General features: G+C 32.7%; 1 protein-coding gene across 1 annotated transcript; it reads right to left on the bottom strand.

The window, feature by feature from the left end:
• Positions 1-10,456: 10,456 nt before the first annotated feature.
• Positions 10,457-20,873, bottom strand: LOC106661129 (ran-binding protein 9). The gene is made up of 9 exons (XM_014384340.2): positions 20,567-20,873; positions 14,564-14,728; positions 14,317-14,507; positions 14,062-14,246; positions 13,775-13,887; positions 13,416-13,626; positions 13,084-13,354; positions 12,835-12,946; positions 10,457-10,592 (listed from the first exon to the last, which is right to left on the bottom strand). Exons 1-9 carry the CDS (start codon positions 20,745-20,747, stop codon positions 10,459-10,461), a joined length of 1,563 nt encoding a protein of 520 aa, XP_014239826.1. The 5' UTR covers positions 20,748-20,873; the 3' UTR covers positions 10,457-10,458.
• Positions 20,874-21,401: the final 528 nt, after the last annotated feature.

The following is a 21,401-nucleotide window of genomic DNA, read 5'->3' as shown; positions in this document are numbered from 1 at the left end:
GAAAGTTTCCATAGTCCTTGATCTTGCAATTCGTCAAACAAACTTCTTAACTTAAAAAGTTCTTGTCTAAAGTTAAAGTAAGGTTTTCTTAACCGTACATACTGACAGATATGACGCTTACCGATATGTTGCCCCTACTAATGAGCTGTAAATACATGTACATGTACCCTAATCTAGCCATAATCCTACTTAACCTAAGGTTGAAGTAACCTGAAAAGTGAGATATCACGAATACAACTGAGAATCAGACATTGGACAATAGAGACTTTTAGTCTAATTTGACATGTAAAATAACCTCCTGAATTGCTTTTCTGCTTCTGAAGAGTATACTTTCAGGTTAAGCGTAAAACTCCAAAATTGTACCGTATTCCAGCAATATTCCAAGGTCATTTAGTTGGTAAAAGGAGTCGAGTAAAGTTAAAAGTTATCATTTTTTGGTATTATTTCTCTATTTGATTTTTTAGAACCTATCTTTTTTCTTCTTAACCAGGTGGTTAAGATAAAATATTTAAAACAATTTGATACAGTAATAAATATATCTCTCTCCTGTGTGTTTGTTTTGCAAACGCTTGTAATCGCTCACTACAATTGTTTTTCTATTATTGCTCTATAAAATAAAAAAAGAATCGTTTCATTAGTAAAATTTAAAAAACAAAGTCAACCAAAAGCGAAAACATACAACTTTTTAAGAGAAGGGATTTTAAAATTACTAAGCGGGCCTGAATTCAGGTTGAAAGACTGAATTTTAGTATGGGAAGATAGTTTTTCTCACAAAATATACATCAAAGACGAGAGAATATGGTAAGTTATGTCGAGTTAGTTCATCAAGGCAGGAGGATAAGACTTGATTCGCAACATTCAAAAAATTATTTCAAAAATTCCCAAAGCTCGGAATCTCACGGGACCACTTTTATTCTGTACAAAAAGAGTTATAGCTTAATTTTTAAAAAAATTATAAGATGCATTTTGGGCTAAAAAGCCATCGTTACACCCTTAAAATCAACAAATCGTGTACCAGACTCGGAGATGACATTACTGAGCGCAAATAATTATTTTGAAAGAAAATCCAAAAATTTTAATACAATAGTAAACTTAAAATGTTACGCTTTTGTAAACAACTATTTATCCGACAATTCTTTCAACGGGAAACCCTCGACCAAATATTCTGTGCAATTCCTTTCCAATATATTTTCAAAGGGGGAATTACGATCTTCCTCGATCTATTTTTGGCTATTGTAATTAGATCTTTTTAACAATTTGATTGCGGATATTTTAACACTTTTGAGCGATCTAGGGATAACTTGATGACTCGAGACAAATCACAGAGTGTGAGATGACTCCTGGGCATTTGAAACCCTCTGTCGTTTACCGTAGATGTCTTGGGTTTTTCGCTAGCTTCAGTTAGTAACAACTTATCTCAGTGCCAAATCGCTTCGAGAACGAATTAATCGACTTTTTTTATAAAAATCTATACATTGTAAAATACTGGAATGAACATTGTTATTGTTACTGGTATTGATGTAATAAGTGCTATGTTTGCTATTTTAAATAGCACAGTGTGTTATTTTTGTGTTGACTAAATATATTTCGTGAAATGAATAACTTTGGAAAATGTTTATTTTTTCTCCTCTCATTATTTATATCTTACTTTATCTTATTCTTTGAAAAATTGGATCTTCAAAGTGTGGTAGCGTAGTTTATGGAAAGGGTTAATCCTGGACACCCTGTAAAGAGACTGGGCTGGATGGACTTATTGTCGTTTTGATAAAACTAACCCTTCTAAATCATTCCTAACCCATGCACTCTCACCAGTAACGAGAAAATTTCTCGCAAAAAATTGTGCATCCAATCAAAACATCCATGTTCAACTTTTTTTTATTGTAGGAACTTTGGAAAGTCGTGACTCCATAACCTCCCAATACGTCCAAAAACACAGTGTACGGGAAGGAGGTGTATTATTAAAGCTCAACCTCAAAAAAAAATGTAACAACATTCGCGGAATATAGAAAACGTTAAACCCGAATACCCTGAAAAGAGATAGAGCTTGAAAGACTTATTCTCGTGTTTACAAAACTAACCCTAACCCTAACCTAACATACTCCTATTCCTAATTCTACGTAACCTCATCATTCCTAACCTTAACCTAATCGTTCCTAACCTAACCTGATCCAACCCATACGCACGCTCCAGTAATGCGAAAATAGTCACGAAAAAATGTGTAACCAGCACAAAAACATCCATGTTCAACATGTTTTTAAGTGCATGAACTTTGGTGAGTTTTGGTGAGTTGGTGAGGCCTCTTGACCTCCTAATACGTCAAAAAAACCGGGGTACCGCAAGGATATGTATTATTAAAGCACGACTTCAAACAAATTTGACAGCATTAGCAGAATATGAAAAAGGCTAAACCTTAACATCCTGAGAGGCAGAGAACTCTAAAACGAGAGAAGAAGAGGCTTATTCTCGTATTTATAAAACTAACTGTAAGATATGGTCCAGGGAATTCCACCGGCCCTGTATTCGAACCCGACATACTTACAAATGGGCTTTTTTCAAAAACACCCTAAGGGTAGTTGAAATACCATTGTTTAAAAAGAGACCTAACCCGCATAACCTTAAACCTACCTAACCTAATCATTCATACCCTAATCCTAACCTAGCCCTACCAAACCTACGCTATTTCTAACCTTAGATTAGGTTAGGTAGGCTATGGTTTTAATCGAGTTTGCGACTGGCTTTCTTCAAACTTGTCCAATCTCGGAGCACATGATCTCTTTACATCTAAAAACTGTACGTTCTAAAGGATGAGGTGCAGACCAAATCTTCACAGGATATACCGAAATCTTGTGAGATATTGAGCCCTGTTGACGGTCTTTGTGCTGAGGTTGTCGAACCCATTTCTCATCATATAGGACGATGAATAAATATACGCCGATAGTCCCAAAATCTAACTTCCTGTCCTACTGTTTTCCTACAGCCAATCATACTAATTCCAATAATATATTTAATATATTACAGTACTATTGTACAGTATATACAATACAGTGTACAGTATAAATATATACACACAGTATTATTGTATTATTATTATTATTATAATTATTATTGATTGCCATGCAGGTTTTAAAAGATTATGCTAAAATGGACGAATAGCCTAAGATGTTTATGGTAATAGGCAGTTACCTGAAATTCCCTCATTGCTTACGACCTACCTTAGCGCTATGTTATTTGTAGATCCCAGTTTTTTAGGGTATTCAAGCAGGTCCAGACTGGTTTTGGGTTGATCTCGTAGGTTTAGAGGGTGAATGATCTAAATCTATCTGAAGATGGCGAAAAGCCGAAACACATCAGACCAATAAGCGGACCAGGATGATCGGAAACGGCCGACTTCATCACCCGCAGACCTCATGAATAAATATCACGAAGTTTTCATTGTTAGCCCGTACTTTTTATTTATAATTTTCAAACTGTGCTGTTCAATCTCCGCCGAGATGTTTTGGTGTTCGTATAAAAAGCAAGTGATAAAATCTTAAACTGCGTTTCATCGTCTAACCACTTCTGTGAGAAAGAGAGATTGGCGAGGGGCTTGGTTAATCGAATAGATAGGGTTTCTTTTGTGAATATCCTAAGGGCGAAGATCTAACAACCATCGTTATTAACTTTAGATAATAGACCAAAATCGTATGTCTACAAACTCAAATAAACACGGAATCCCTTGACAAAAATACACAACGGAAATTGCCCGTGAATCGATGGGACTTGGATGTGACACGAGGTCAAAGTCCCCGTGGACGTGCTGCTTGACTCGAACAAGCACCAGAATAACAGAATACTAAACTCATGCGCAGCCAACTTTATTTTAAAAAATTAGCAAAATGGATTAATCAATCAAACAAAAATGTAGAACAAAAAGGATGCTGTTACCATTTAATTAATTGTTAATACGACGATAACATATAATAAACATATTTTATTTAGCCAATATTTTTATGACAAGCTCCCATTCTTGTACAGACTGTGACAAGAGTCTGTAACGTAAGAACAAACCTACAATTGGGAAAAGTTTAGGGACTCCATGTCCTCCCAATACGTCCAAAAAAAACCAGACTCAAGGATGTGTATTATTAAAGCACGATATCAAAAAAACTACACAATTTGCATAATATGAGCAAGGTTAAACCTGAACGCACTGAGAGACAGGGCTGAAGGGACTTATTCTCGTTTTTATAAAACAAACCGTGTGGAATAAGGTCCCGGGCTGGAATTTCATCGGCCCTGCATTCGAATCGGACATACTTACAAATGAGCTTTTCTCAAAAATTCCGGCACCCAGAGGGTTTATATAACTTCGTGGTTTAAATACCATCCTTTAAAAAGAAACCTAACCCTGACATAACCTTAACTTTACCTAACCTAATCGTTCATAACCCTATCGTAATCGTAATCCTGACCTAACGCTATTTCTAATCATAGCCTACCTAACCTAATGTAATGCTAATCCCAACCCTAGCCAAACCCTTCCTAACCTAATTACTCATAGCTTCGTTGATTCTTTCAGCAAAGAAAAACACACTTCTCTGTGCAATCTGAGAAAACACCTACACATGGGTATATTCAACAATGACTTTTGCAGGTTATTCAACGAAAAAGAAAAAACTGCCACCCGCATTATCTTCAAATATATGCAACTGCTTACCTACAATAACCAAGATGGCCCGAGGAAAATAATTGTAGCAACAGTCAATTGAACTGAACTAAGCTACTAGGAAAAGTGACGATAAGCCAAAAGACAACAGTACTTGGGGAATACCAAACCCTCACTTCCTAAAAGTAAAGATATTGCATAGATGTATGTGTAGACTAAAACAAGGCAAAATCGAAGGGTCAAGCCAAGTTTTCTATTTCTTACAACATTCTTTTAAAACAGTTCGAAATTCACTTTCAAGAATCTTTAAATGGTACTGGAGTCTGAATCGAGCTGCACTCTTGGTATTTTCTTTGGTAAATTGTATTGTAAAATTTCCTCTTGTCAGCATGTAGTTGGACATAAATCACCCCTTTTTGGCAAGATTCTGATAACAACATAAAATCATTGTGGAAGAATAGAAGAACAACAAATTTCGTCATAAAAATATATGATTATTCAATAATAATTGAAGTATAAGGATTAGGTTGGTTTAAGATGGAGGTTAGGGCCGAGTTAGGTTAGGTAGGGTTATAAGGTTAGGGATGGTTTAGGTTAGGTTAGGTAGGAGAAGGTTAGGGACAGGTGAGGTTATTACATTAATAATTCAATGTTTTTCCCAGTGGAGAAAATATTCACATGCAAAGCCCCAGTTTTTGTTACTATTAGTTAAAATTGTAGAAAATATTGACTGTGGTGGTTATAAAAAATTAAAGCAGGTAGGGATTAAGTGTTTGATAATAAAAAACTTGTTTTGAATATGCAATTTTTGAACTTTTATTGTTGTACCATTACTTTGCAAGTTACTTTTACTATGTTTAATTATTTATTTCTCATCAAGTATTGCAGAATTAAGTTGAGCACATACAGTTTCTCAAAAAACACATTTTCAACCAGTGAATGATGTACTCTCTTCACCTTAACTAAGTTAATAGTAACTACAGTCTAGTACAGATTAGTACTACTAATAACTTCAGTTTCTCTTTCTTTTAGATGTAATTGACGGCATACAGATTACTCCAACTATAAGAGAAGAAGTATAAGAAGTAGGTTAGTTTAAGACAGTGTTACGGTTGTGGCTGGGTTAGATTAATTAAGGTAGGGTGAGGGATGGGTTAAGTTAGGTAGGTAAGAGTTAGGTACAGTAAGGTTTTATTATCAATGATTTGATGTTTTTCCGTTAAATGTAGAAAATATGCAAGTGCAAAGTCCCAATATTTGTTACTATTTATTAAAAGTATAGGGCATGTTGATTATATCAGTTACAAAAAAATTAGTAATTGGGAATAAAGTAGAAATGATAAATGATAGAGTGAGTGTGGTGTTCAATCGTTTTTAAAAAGATAGTTCCTACTCACAGTAAGCTTTACTAACAGATTTTAAGTAAGTGGAGGTGATGTTATTGATTGTGTTACAATCCATTACTGCTTTGACTAGCAAATTAATAGAAATGATAAATGATGGAGTGAGTGTGGTGTTCAATCCTTTTTAAAAAGATAGTTCCTACTCACAGGCTTACTTTTTAAAAAGGATTGGGAATAAAGTGTTTGATAATTAAACATTTATTTTAATCATTATTAGGTAGCACACTAGTGCACTTGCCCTAGTGCCAAGCCATTACTTTGAAAGATACTTTTCTATATTTATTTATTTATCTCAAGTATTGTAGAAAGTTATGCACAATTTCTCTTTCCCTGGTGTACGATAGCCATAGTGTAAAGGACTACAAGAGAACAGGTATAAGAAGTAGGTTAATTTAGGTTAGATAAAGTTAGGGTTAGGTTAGGTAAAGGCCTTACTTTACCTTTTAAAAGGTTAGCAAATGTTGCGGACAAAAGCTGGACCAGTGATCTGGTTGGTTTTTTTTTTTTTTTTTTAATATTATATTTCCATAGCAAAGGAAATTGAGAAGCACATTATGCTAGTGTAGATATACGTGAGTAGGACTATGGCTTTGCTTGGGAATTCACTGAGGATTAGAAGCCTGATTTAATATATTCGATGTATCAAATGCTCGCTCACAACTTGCCACTGAAGTCACGATAGCTAAAGTGGTTAGAGCAGCAGTGCATTGAACCGAAGGTTGTTGGTTCGATTCCCGCTCGTGGCACTAATTTTTCATCTCAACCAAAAACCTTAGACAAAAAGAATAATTAATTGGAATATTGGAATATGGTCAGTTATGGCCACTAAGCAAATATGGATTAATTAAATAAAGTGCAAATTATTTGGGTGTTTTATTATTACAAAACAAACAAATTTCAACTTTACTGTACAGCATTTGCGAATTCCTTTGAACATTTAAATTCAAGGGGTATAACCAAAAAATAGAATACATAAAATTTAAAAATTATATTGAAATTGAGATTTCTTTTTAATTATTATTGCATTGTATAAAATTACCAATATGCTTACAATCATTTCAAATGGGAACCAACCTTGCTATCTTCATGTGTGATTGTCATAAATGTAATTAAAAAACAACAAAACAGTAATATTAAATTAAATCATGAAATGATGAATAGAAAGTTTTTTTAAGAAGAAGCAACAAATATAACAAAAAAATATAAACTTTATACAATAATATTTAAATATTAGTTAAGTATTTGTGATCACAATAAAATCTTAACAATACAATTTTACTAATTAGTTTAAACAGTGAACCTCCAGATTTTTTAGGAATGTCAACAATCGTCAAAGAAAAAAATTTGTATGTTTGCTCATAAGTTACAATCTGTGGTTTTGTGATAGTAGGTTGCAATTTCACTGATTCCATGAACATAAATTGAATATATAACAATAATAATGTACTTTAATGTGCTGTATGATTTAACATTTCTCATTCTTTTTCTTTTTTTCAATCAATGTTTATGTGAAATTTTTACAAATTACACACATTTCTCTCCTTAAAAAGTATATACTTTCTTACAAGTAAAGACAACAAGAAAAAATCCATAAAATTTATGATCATTACTTGTATGTGCTCGAAACAATCGCCACCTTCCTTAGAATAATTGTTAGTTCATGAACTTACTTTTGGAATTATAAAAATATTTCTTTTACTATTTAACAGGGAAATTAGTTTCAACAGCCATTTAAATTTTTGAAGTTCAGTAGATTTTTTTAAACATTGAATTGAAATATTGGGTTGGTATGGAATTTCTCCAAAAGAGCTGAAATTCAATAAGGTCACAACTCTTGCATGTAAAATTTTGGATGTACCGGTTAAATTTGAATTTAATTGTTTTAATAAACATATTAAAACTTAGCGATATAGAAGAAAAACCTTATAGGCAACTTGATGGATTTTATTCAGCATACTAGAGAAATTCCACAGAATACAATATACAGGCATTTTTAATAAATAGATTGCATTAAATGGTAGTATACTTATGGCACAATGGTTTTATTAAATTGTTTCAAAAAAATTTAAGTATAAATTTGACTGTTTATATTTAAACCAATTTTTATATATGCATCGTTAAGTTTTAAACATATTGTAATTAATTCATTACTATTATTTATTTGTAACAATGTAATTCGTTTTGTCTGTAATACAAGCATATTTTTTCAGCATCGTTTGGTTATACGAAAAAATTGCAATCTTGCCAACTTTGTCATTATTTAAGTACAACTTCAGCAAAGTTTACCATCTAATTAAAACCAATGTTCAGATAAAAAATTGACAACTTGTATAAAAATTTCTAATCAACTATTTTATAAAGCCCAGTTAATAAAAATTTAATAATTAACACAAGATTACTTTTACACTCCTCAAAACTCTGTTTCAGAAATATGTTTTAATTGTATACTTAACACAATTTCTCTATTTTTTCCTCTTGCATGCACACTAACTTTCATCACGTTTTGTTAAATTTTCTACTACATGTACTCTTGCAAAAAAAATCAATGTATAGCTCTTTTTATACATTGACAAACAATGGCCTCTATAGTATTGTCAGTATATGGTTATTAGTCACTTTTTATTTTACAAGACCGTAAATTGATTATATAATATAAATGATCCTTTTAAAAAGTATTTACTGTTATAAAAATCAACTGGATTGATAATTTAGCTAGATTGAGTTTATATTGTTTTACTTTTGATTAAATGTACAGATATTTCACAGTTAAAAATCAATGACCGATAAAACGTTCATTTAAAAATTAAGACTTTCCAAACTAAAAATGCTCTATCATTTCTCTCTAAAATTTGGTTATTGTAATGCATGTTTCAGTAACTTATTTTTCACATTATTCAGGTAAAAATACAATAGGAAATAAAATAAGAAAATATCAGAACAAAAGTTGAACAATTAAGAATGAAATGGCTGTAAGTTGTTTGTACTGATTCCCAAAGTAGGTTGGATGTTTGTAAGAATAAATATTTGGTAGAAAGCAAAACTTGTAAAGCTTTTTAAAAAAATTAACAGGAAAATCAGATGAGGGCTGAGTAAACATGAAAACAAAATGTGTGGGTAAATAAAACAGAGTAAACAAATTTAAAAAGTAAATCATATATTGTTTCAATATATTTAAATGTTATATAAATTTTTTTAGGGATACATTTGCAAAACAAACTTAACAATCTTACGCCAATATCACAAAAAAAATATTAGGTTTATAATTTCTATCCAAGAATACAAATTTGACTTTACAAGATGATTTTTATTTGATTAAATATTTTTGTGTTGTAATGCTTTTAACAAATTCTTTCAGGCATAATATTTGAACGCAGTTATAAAATTTAACCTGGTCCCCAATAAACTATATGAAACAGATATAGCTTTTTAACTTATTTTTTGGTAAACAAAAATTATAAACCTTTACATAATTTTGGACTATTTTCCTTTCAGACTCAAATAAAAACAATAGTACTTAAAAAGCCAAAACCTTTTGCTCTGCATGTAGTGCACATATTCTTAATAACATAAAAAATGTGTTACATTAAAATAAATAAATATAACTTTAAAATATCACACATTGTACTGTAGACAATGTCAAGAAGAAACCTCCTATTTTCCAAATATTTCAGCTGCTTTAAATATTTACACCTTTTGTAAACACAGTCCTTAAAAGATGAGGTAGTTTACCACATTGAGATGTGACAACAATCGTAGATCGCCAAATAAATATTTCAGATGTGACGACAAGGCCTATGATACAATTCTTCAACAATTTTCTAGCATTAGAGTTTAAAATACAAATGCCCTAGTTCTATTTTTCAATTATACACACCAATTTTATTACATTTCAAACCACTTTTAATATTTTAAACCCAATACAGACTAGGAAAGTGTTCAGCATCCAAACATAACTTCTTCAATTAATTCTTTTAATCTGTTATAAAATATAAATATAATTGAAAATACATCCATTTTCCTAGGACTAGGAATTTTCTTGTTCCGCTTCGGTTCATCAACTAAACCGTTGACTACTCGGCGCAACAATAGTCTCTGATATTGATGCTTCATGGTTATACTTTTGTTCTGTAAAACAAAAGCAACATTAACAACAACAAAAAAGATTCAAGCATAAATAAGACAATTATGTGTGCCAAAATGAAAGCTTGAAATCTGAAACTGACATAATATGTATATTTTTTATAACAATACTATTAGGCAGTTCACAGTAGTTGGACATAAACCACTTCTTTTTGACAATAATTATATTATTTTACTACAGAAAAAAATTTAATCTCAATAACATTTGTATTTTTATTTATTTCAATGAAAACTTACAATTATATAATGTACTTAAAAGCTTAATTACCTTCAATTCAAGATAATATCTTCCACGTTTGCAAATGCTGAAGATCCCAAACCTGCCTTAGACATTATATGAACCAATTCTTTGGCATGTGAAACTGCTATCTCCAATGGTGGATTTCTAGCCATATTACTTGATTCTGATAACAAGTTAACAATAAAATTATTGTGTAACAATGGAAGATCACATTTCTTTATAAAAATATATGATAATTGAATCATTACTTTCAAGTTAAAGAATTAGGTTAGTTTAGAGTAAGGGGCTGAGTGAGGTTAGGTTACATAGGGTTATAAAGTGAACGACAGGTTATGTTAGGTTAGGAAGGAGAAAGTTAGGAACAGATTAGGTTTGATCAAAAACATTTATATTGATACATGTCTTGTAGCACTGCTGCACCATTACTTTGCAAGTGACTTTTCCTATGTTTAATTACTTATTTCTCACCAAGCATTGCAGATTGTTATATACATAGTTTCCCAGAAAACACATTTTAAACCTGCTGAATGCTAACCCCACCATAATTATTAGTAGTTTCTATTTCTCTGGCATGTAATTGCCAGCCATCAGACTACTACAAGTATAGGAGAAGTATAAGAAGTAGGTTAGTTTACGTCGGACAAGGTTAGGGTTAGGGCTGTTAGGTTAATTAAGGTAGGATTATAAGGTTAAGGACAAGGTAGGTTAGGTAGGTAAAAGTTTGGGACAAGTGAGGTTATACATTAATTCAATGTTTTTCCACAAAGTGGAGAAAATATGCAAGTGTGAAGCCCCAGTTTTTATTACTATTTGTTAAAAATATAGAAAATATTTAATATGGTGGTTATAAAAAATTAATGCAGATGGGAATATAAGTGTCTGATAATAAAACATGTTTTGATATATGCATTTGTTGTACTATTGTACCATTACTTTGCAGGTTAAATCTACAACATTTAAAGGGTTATTGTGTTAGGAATGGGTTAGATAGGTGAAGTTTAGGGACAGGTAAGGTTATATATCAATGATTCAATATTTTTCTATGAATCAGAGAAAAAATGCAAGTGCAAAGCCCCAGTTTGGTTATTTGCTAAAAACATAGAAAATATTGAATATGGTGGTTACAAAAAAATTATGCAATGGGGAATAAAGTGATTGATAACAAAACAATATCTCATTTTGATGCATGCACTTGTTCTACTGCTGAACAATTACTTTGCAAGTTACTTTTACTATATTTACTTATTTCTCACCAAGTATCGCAGAATTAAGTTGAGCCCATACAGTTTCTCTTTGTCTGGGATGTAACTGCTAGTGTACAGGTTTACTCCAAATATAGGATCAAAGGTATAAGATGTAGAGTTATATGGAGTTAGGGTAAGGGCTGGGTTAAGTATGGCTATAGTGCTGGGTTAGAGTAAATATCAATGATTCAATATTTTTCCATGAATTTGGGAAAATTTACACTTTGTTGCACTCTTGGTATTTTCTTTGGAAAATTATATTGCAAAATTTCCACTTGTCAGCAATGTAATTGGACACAAATCACTTCTTTTTGGCAAAAATTCTGATAACAAGTAAACAGTAAAATCATTGTGGAAGAATAGAAGAACAACAAATTTTGTTATAAAAATATATGATTATTAAATTATTACCTTCAACTGTAAGGATTAGGTTGGTTTAGAATGAGGGTTAGGGCTTAGTTAGGTTAAGCTAGGTAGGGTTATAGGGTTAGAGATGGTTTAGGTAGGTGAAGGTTAGGGACAGGTGAGGTTATATATATCAATAATTCAATGTTTTTCTGCAAAGTAGAGAAAATATGCAAGTGTAAAGCTCCAGTTTTTGTTACTGCTGTTAAAAACATAGAAAATGTTGAAAATGTAGGTTACAAAAATTAATGCAGTTAATGAAGTGTTTGATAATAAAACAATTATTTTGATATATACACTTGCCAAACAGCGAACCATCACAAGCAAGTTAGTTTAACTATAGTTTAAAAAAATAATGTTGAATATGGCAGTTACAAAAAACTAATGCAGTTGGGAATAAAGTATTTGATAATACAACACTTATTTCGATACATGCATTGTATTGTTGTTCCATTACTTTGTAAGCTATATTTTACAATACTAGAAGTGTCAACCACTTATTCACTCATCAAGGATCCTGCCAAGGACTGTCACATTGCCAATGTTAGGACTGAGTCAGTTTTCAAGAAAATTTGAGATCGCCTTTAATTTAAAAAAATGTTGAAAATGTAGGTTACAAAAATTAATGCAGTTAATGAAGTGTTTGATAATAAAACAATTATTTTGATATATGCACTTGCCGAACTGCTGAACCATCACAAGCAAGTTAGTTTAACTATATTTAATTTTTTAAATTTCTAATTCTTCATTTCTCACCGAGTATTGCAGAATTAAGTTGTGCGCATACAGTTTCTCTTTCTCTGGGATGTAATTGCCAGCCTACAGGACTACTCCAAGGGTTAGAGTATGCTAATAAACTAAATGCATCCTACGAAGAATAAACACATGAAAAAATTGTTTGCTGAACATATATTTTATTTTGTAATATGATCTGTTAATAGCCAATATAAAATGTATTCTTGCTTTGATCTGCTCAGAAACAATAAATCCTGAACTTGTAATCACCTGTAGCATAGTTTTGTTTGATTCGTTAGCTCCAAATTCATGAAATAGATGTTGGCTGTAGCTATATAATTCTCTTCCAAATTCTAACATTCTTTCGACTGCTGGTCTACTGCCACCACAAAGCTTTTTTGAACCTGCATATTGAACATTTCCACTGGAATTTTCTCCATGGTCATCTTGAATAAACCCATTTTGGATTCCATTTTGATGTCCATTTTTATCCTCCACGTCCATTGTCTCCTCCCTTGGTTTAGCCACTCCATTCATTTCACTATATCAATGTCATTTTTTTATTTTTTTTATTTTTATTAATCTCGTAATGTTGTAACTACCTAAATGGTTTTGTAGATTGAATAACTGATGTATGGGTTATCACATGTCTTGGTTGGTATTCCGTATCACTACCGTTCACCATTTCTATGAATTGTCTGCATTTCAACATGAAATGTAAATTCGGCCTTTCTTCCAACAGTCCTGGATATAAATGTTTTGTCATATCTATTGCTTCACCCATTCGACCAGCCAAAACTAACTTTAAAATACCTGCAAACAAAAACAAACAAATATAATAATATTTTTTTTATATTTTAAATTATAATGAATGCAATGTAATTGTTAGGAACTGATTGACATATTTTAGTTTCCATTATTAAAATATATAACTTGTATATTACTTTATGCAATTACTTACGCTGACGATTTTTTATTGAGGCGATTTCTTCTTTAAACTCTTGTCCTGTAGCACTGGCAAAAGCTTCAGCTGTCGCACAATAACCATGATGAACAAGGTATGAGGAAACAAGCCTGGAAGCAGAGTGTGAGTTTTTTCTCTAATGTTAAAAAATGGTGTAAATTGATTTAAATAGAAATTTTACATTTAATAAAGGAAATTACAACATTAGTAAGAGTAGTACTTTCATCCAATTGACACTGTAATATGACGTAATACAGTAAAAATATTAATTCAACCTGATTTACCTATGTAAAATACTCTGATGTTCACTGAAAGTTTCTGGGAAAGGAAATTTTTCAATTGTTGCTTTGGTTCGAGCTTTGAGTTCTTTCATCATGTCTTCTATGTCAAATACAAATGGGATTTGTCCAAAGTTAGCGTCTACAACTTCTCCTGGTGTTTGAAGCCCGACTGTAGGATACAGATTATTCTAGAACGCAAAATTTGACATAATTAAATCAAAAAATTATTACATAAGAATTTTTAAAAAAAATACTAACAGGAAGGTCTGTGAATGCGATGCCAAGATTGTGGCCATTTTTTGTATAAAAGCATGTATTATCTATAAGATTTACGCCACATCCTATGATATCACCTGTTGTAAATGTAGGGCCGTAAGGTATACCCGTGCCAGAAGAACAAAATGAATGACCGTCGTCGCCATGATAGCCGTATGAATGTTTGTCCCAGCCTAATTTAAAAAATTTGTAAACAATAGTTACTATGCATACATTAAATAGTACGAACCAGGGAGACGATTCATATTAACTCCTTGGGCCGAGAGACCAATGCCCATATAGCCGTCACGTCCTTTACTCACTATTTTCACTTCAAAATAGTACAATCCACATGAAGCTGGAATTGGATGTGTTGCTCGAACACTTGCTGCATCTTTGTGAGTTTTGCCATGACCTATCAATAATTTAAAATACCAAAAATTAGCCTTATTCCAAATCCTGAAAAAATGAACTGAACTGACAAATTAAGACTTTCATTAACAAAGAATTTACTTTTTCTTTATTACTGCTCTATTCAAGGTGGCTACGAAATTTTTTGAACCTTTGATCACAGATTTTTAATATAGACACTCTGTTTAGGAAGTTGATGGTATCATCAACCTCCTAAACAAAGTAAAGCTGAGGCCCACAACATTCCACCGCTATATCGGGTTTAATATAGATTATAATTATTATAGATTTTTAATACATGATTTTTTTATATATAAATATATATATATTACTTATAAATATATATATAAATACTTAATTTTGTGATTATTGCAAAGGCACAATGTTAACGTAGCTAAAACAATAGTACTTATTTTAACCTTTGTTATGTTCCATCCAAATCCAAGACTGGACCTCCTCCCCCACAACAACCCAGAATAAATTCCCAAGTAGTACATGAATTTCAAAACTTGAGAAAACGGAAACGAGGGCACAAGGGAATTTTTTGTAATGAACTACCAAAAAATCTGGCTAATAACTGGCAGATCAAGGGGCGTCGGTGGCCGCAACGGTTTAGGCGTTGACACGGCGCTCATCACTGTAACGTAAAGGTCCCGGTTCGAATGCAGTGGCCCTGCATTTGAACCCGACATACTTACCAATGGGCTTTTTTTCAAAAACACTGGCCCCCCGAGGGTTGATATAACCTCTGCTGTTGAGAACCCTCATAAAAAAAAGAAAAAACTAGCAGATTAGTTATAGGCCTAGAACCTATAATCAGGATAAGATTAAAAAATAGGATGAGCCAATACATCACACTGTGTTTTATTCCACATACTTATGATTAAACAAAGTTTAATTGTATTTATAATATGTGCACTCTGGGAGAGGAATGAAAATAAGAAATTATATCCCTCCGTTCAGGTAATATATTTTCAGAATACCAGATGAAAGCTCAAGGTTTATGGTTTATTTACTTTCACCTTATTTTGATACTGGTTAATCTCTCACTATCTACAATGCTTTTGTTTAACTTCTAATAAACATTCTATCAACATTCATGCCGTTAAAAATACATCTGCAGACTTCAAAACATTAACAAAACTAGAATGTAAGACACTTACTAAAATAAATCAAGACGCTTTGTCATAGCGCACAGCCAACTCACTTTCTATATGCAGACTGGTCATTAAATCCAATCATGCCCAATTCTGAGCCTCATAAGTACAATTTTCTGTTACAGATTATGTAATTTTAAAAAGATTCATTGTAATTGGCCTGTTTGTAGGTTGCACCCAAGTCCACCTAGACTTTACGTTCAGACTTGACTTAAAAATAATCGCTTGAGAAAGGATCGAGTTAAATGGGCTTCAGTGTCTGATGGTGCAACTCAACTTTTTTCGAGTGTTCAATTATTTCTGTATCATCACTGTCTTAGAAAAGCAAGTCTGATTGAATAATATGAAAATTTAGAATTGGATTCAGGTTATCAAGTCAAAATGCGAGCCCCCAGGGGAGAAGAACAAGATTTATTCTTGTGGTTTGTTTGTAATTAATAGATTCTGCTGTTTTGGCAGTGAGATGCATTTTGGCACACTTCTTTTACCTTTCATGACAAACAGTTAGGATAGGCTTAGCTGTTGAAAGCCCCTGTTAGAGCCTAACCCCACTGGTACGGAACTATCTACTGGGCATCTGGATTTAAGAAGATACTAGCCACCTGGCCACGTAACAGGGTAGGTGTACTCCCCTGAGGCTCACCCTAGGGTCAGCACATCGGAAAGTGACAACCCTTCACGGTAAAAGTCCAAGTCCAAGTTAGGTTAGGTTAAGTATGGTTAGGGTTAATAATGCATTAGAGGTTAGTTATCAATGTTTTTTTAATGGCAGTATTTATTTTTATACACCACAAGTAAAATACAGTATGTAAAAATTTAAAATAAAACAAAAATTTGGAAATTTAAAAAAATTAATCTGGCACTAGAGTGAAGAACCCAGTGGAGACTCTTATAGTAGTGACTATGTCTCACTGTCTTCACTTGGCCAATGTTGTTTTAACCTCCTGGAGGATTATTGCGGATATTAAAGAATATTAAACACACCTAAGAAAAATGAAAACCGTTCAATGGAAAGGAAAGAGGTAGTGGTTGGATTAGTTCTTTTTCTAAGTTACTGTATTATATAGGGAAAACAAAAAATGCGATTAATCAAAAGTGAAAATAATATTTTCAATTCCGCCCACAATCTATTTTTTTATTTTTTATTATTATTTATAGTTCAAACATCAGATAATAGCAAAAATATAACGCAAGGCAATTTTTTTTTTTTTTAATTAATATTGAATTACTTCTCCAAGGTTATTCTAAAGCAAATTTAATCAATGCATAATAAAAACGGTGTAAAAGTTATTATCTTAGTCCAAGTTAATTATTACAATCTAATAGTTTAGTTCAATAAAAGATAAAAGGTCAATGAAATTAATTAAATCTCAATGCTTGACTCTAAAACAGTCTTATCAGCAGAGTTAATAAAGTCAAACGATTTTTCTTTTTTAAATGTATTTTGATTGGAGAGGATTGGATGATATTTAACAAAATAGAAAGAATTTTAAAAACTAATATCTAAACTTTAATCATCCAACGATGCTTTTTAAATAAAAATCATCATAAATTATTATATAATTATTACACAACTCAATTTGAGAAAACCATGTCACAACTTGCGAATTTCCCCCGAAAGAAATAAAAAAATTTAAAAATACATATTTATTAAATAACTTAATTTATTTTATTGTTAACTTTTTTATCAAGTTCAGACGAAAGCTGACTCAGGGTAACATAGACAGGTTTTTATTTCAGTTTCGACTCACACTTGGCACGAGCCATGCATAGATAAATCATTCATGCTGACTTTAAGTTACAGTTTCTGCAGACAACAAAGGGACGAGTGAATCATTTCCCATTTGATTACTCTATCTACAAAACTAAATAAGGTTTCTAAAAAAAACGCAAATGTGGCAACTTATTGTTTAGATCTAGTTTAGTTTAGATATTAGTTTTTCGTATTATTCGAATATTCTACCATGCATTTTTTGCATATTTCTTGAAATTAAAATGTAAAAATAATTTGAAAGTTGATACAAGTTTGCTTTGTTTTACGTAACTTTGATATATTATATTTTGTACGGAAAAAATAACATTGGATTAAAAACAACTGCTCTAACTATATTTTATGTTGACATCTCATTTATAAAGACGAGAACAATGTAATCTCAAAACTGATTTCCTGTAAACATAAAAAAATTAAAATGTAAGGTACAGTGTTTGAATAATCGTCCCATTTATTCAACTGTTTATCTTTAATGTTTTATTCCAAAGAAGAACTGATGAAATGTTCAAATCTGACTGTAAATAAAGCCAGTATGTGGGGTGGTATGATTGGAGTGCATCTGCCAACGAATGTTACCAACAGACACCCCCACCAAAAAAAAATAAATAAATAAACTATAATACCTCTCATCGAATATTAAAAAAAAAATAGTCATGATCTTGACTTCATTTTGGGTCTGCAGACTGAAGATGTTCAGTGGGTAAAAAAAAAAAATAATAGTTTGTACTCTTAGTTTTTACCAATAAATATGTTTAATAATTTATTGATCAAGAAAAAACTGATTATATTGTCATATTGATTGGCAGATAAATTGAGCCAGAGTTTGCATCCAAATCCTCATTCAAGTTCAGATCAGTGTCTCAATTCAAAGGTTGAGTCTTCCCAAGGAGTTCGTCAAGAAGAGAGCCTCCAACAATCCACTGCCTTGAAGATCTGAACCCAGCAATAGTCAGTTAAACCATTTTTCCCGTATAAGACCAATCAACTACTTTGTGAGATCCCAGGACACAAGAGAAGAGTGATCTGTGCCACAAGTGGAATTTTACAGAAGGCAATCAATAATTCTGCCAATGTGTCAGAAACTCCGAATTGCACGACCTGTGATTGCCCGGAGGATTTGAATCACATTATAACGGAGTGTACGGAATATGAAGGAAAAAGATAAATGCTTTTTGATGGGATTCAGTCTTTGGAGGGTGTAGAAAGTCCTTTTAGTCTGTAATCCCTTGTTTCGACAGGTAGTGGTGACAACTGCGATCTGCCCTATCGCTTTATAAAAGATTTCTGGCGTGTGAACTCAATTCGTAAAGTTTAGTTAGTTTATCAGGCTAAGCAGAGGGCAGGGATTACGGTGATGGGGCTTGGCCAGTAGAGTGGACAGGAGAGGAGCAGGCGTATTAGTCCCAGTTACCTCGATGATATGGACTTTTCCTTGATATCTAGATGTTAGGTTTTTACCCACATCTGAGACTGTTGGAAAAAAAACAAATTACAAAGAAAAGGGGTTTCCCTCCCTTCAATTACCGTCAGTTGGGGCTGTCGGAGTTGGTTTCCAGCCATCTGGCCTCAGTCCTCCTGCCACGCTTGGCAGGCATACTCATATCAGACAAGGATAATATAAAATCATAACCCCCACAAAAAAAAAAAAAATAATAAAATAAAAATACTTTTAAACACAAAAATTCTAACAACGTGATTTTGTTCATTATTACTTAAGTTCCAGGGGATGTGATTTGACATATCACCTGTTGGAATATGTCAACAGGTTAAAACAGAACATATTTACATATGGTGCTTTATTCTTATTTGTTATTAAATATTCATTTTATCGAATAGTTCTTAACTCCACATTGGACAAGGTAGGATACGAAGTAGCTGGATCAAAAGAAAGGAAGATTTTACTCTAGAGCAACTGGATTGTTGACTCTGACTATTGTTAAAACTTCAACAGGTCATGTATGAACATCCAAAAAAGCTTTATAACAGCAGCAAAACAGCAGTTGAAAGAATGTTAATGTTTCGAAGAGAATGTACAGCTAAAGTTAACATTTATTTCATGAATAGCTAAATGTAGGAATAGGGACAGGTTTAAAAGAGTTGGCCACAAGGCCATCTACACCTCAACCTCCGTGGATCTACTGTGCTCTATTTTTTGCTGGCCAGCTTCAGTTTGTTAAGCAACCTTCACAGCCTAAATAGTTTTTAATCCACATCCGAGACTGTTGGAAAAAATGGACTAGAAAGAAAAGGAGTTTCCTTCTCTTCAAGCTGGGGCTGTCAGAGTTGGTTTCCTGCCGTCGAGCCTCAGTCCTCCTGCAACGCGTGGCGAACATACGTGTATCACTGAGGCATGGGTAATACGAAATTAAACAGAAAAAAATACTTTTAAACACAAAAATTCTAATAATGTGATTTATTCATTATTACTTAAGTTCCAGGGGCTGCGATTTGACATATCACCAGTCGGAATATGTCAACAGGTTAAAACAGAACATATTTACTTTTGGTGCTTTATTTTTGTGCTGTTTATTAATTATTCCTTTTATTGAAGATTTCCTTAACGCCACATTATCTAAAATTGATATTCCAATTAGTTTTTAAGTGGTTTTTGTAAGAAGAAAATCTGTAGACTAGAGATGACACATATAAATCCATAGGATATGTATTTTTTTCTCGAGAAAAAAAATGACATTGGACAGTATTAACAGAAATTATTGCAGAAGTTGCAGCGATCAGGGAAAAAGGTCGATTGACAACGACTAGACTTGTTCCGATATTTCATTTTAATCCTACGACATCATACTGGATTGAGTCAAAATTTGAAATAATATTTACAAATTTAATCCGTGAATAGGGTCGACTTTGGCGTTCAAATACCAACCAAGTATAACGACATGATGAAAAAATACGTCACCTTTGTAATGAACGCGCAAATTTCCGTTGGAAAGTCCGATATAATTGAATTTATCCTTTGGACTCCAAGATCTGGGTAGAGGGGTCTCGGACTCGTTGACCATCGGGTAGAGGGCCTTCAACCGGTCGCTGAGGCTGCACTTCTTCGGCGTGGTGTACGAGCTCTGTTGAGGCCCAGCCATTTTCCCTTTGGAGCTGCTTCAGAATTTTGTAGAACGTCAAACAATAAACAGTTTGGCACTGCCGAGGTTAGACGGAAGGAGAAAGACTGGTTGCCTCAGGTCTGCAGCCTAGACCAAGACGATTGGCCTGTCCTGAATCGGATCCCGGAAACATGACCTGTGGCCCCGCCGATGACATCACAATCCGTCAACTCTTTCTCTCCCAGTTACAAAAAAAAACACTTCCAAACAGGGAACATCTCATAAATAATATTTAAATAAAGATTTTTTAACTTGATTAAGACAACAAATGATAAAGATCAACAGTCGGAGGTTATCTGTCCATTAGTCTACATATGCTCGACTATTTACTATAATTGCAAGAATAGGACGTTTAAAATATTAAAAAAGAAAACAAAATTAACTGCACTCAGGTCTTAAAAAATGTATGCAAAAATTGAGACAAGAATTAGTACATTTTGTATACAAAGAATGCCAGGTACGGTTACAACTTTGGGGCTGTGCCAAAAGAAGCAATGCAATCAAAATACAACAGTTCTGAAATAAAGTTCTATTGAATATGGTAGATGCTCTTTGGTATGTTCGCAATCTGAACAACTTGCACATCAACATAGAACAGTACTACCTAAATTTTCAAAGCCAGTCGAACACTCC

Source organism: Cimex lectularius, unplaced genomic scaffold, assembly GCF_000648675.2.
Source record: "Cimex lectularius strain Harlan isolate CLEC.00 unplaced genomic scaffold, Clec_2.1 scaffold60, whole genome shotgun sequence".
NCBI lineage: Eukaryota > Metazoa > Arthropoda > Insecta > Hemiptera > Cimicidae > Cimex > Cimex lectularius.
Note: the sequence above shows the minus strand (reverse complement) of the source record. Positions and strands in the feature narration are given on the sequence as shown.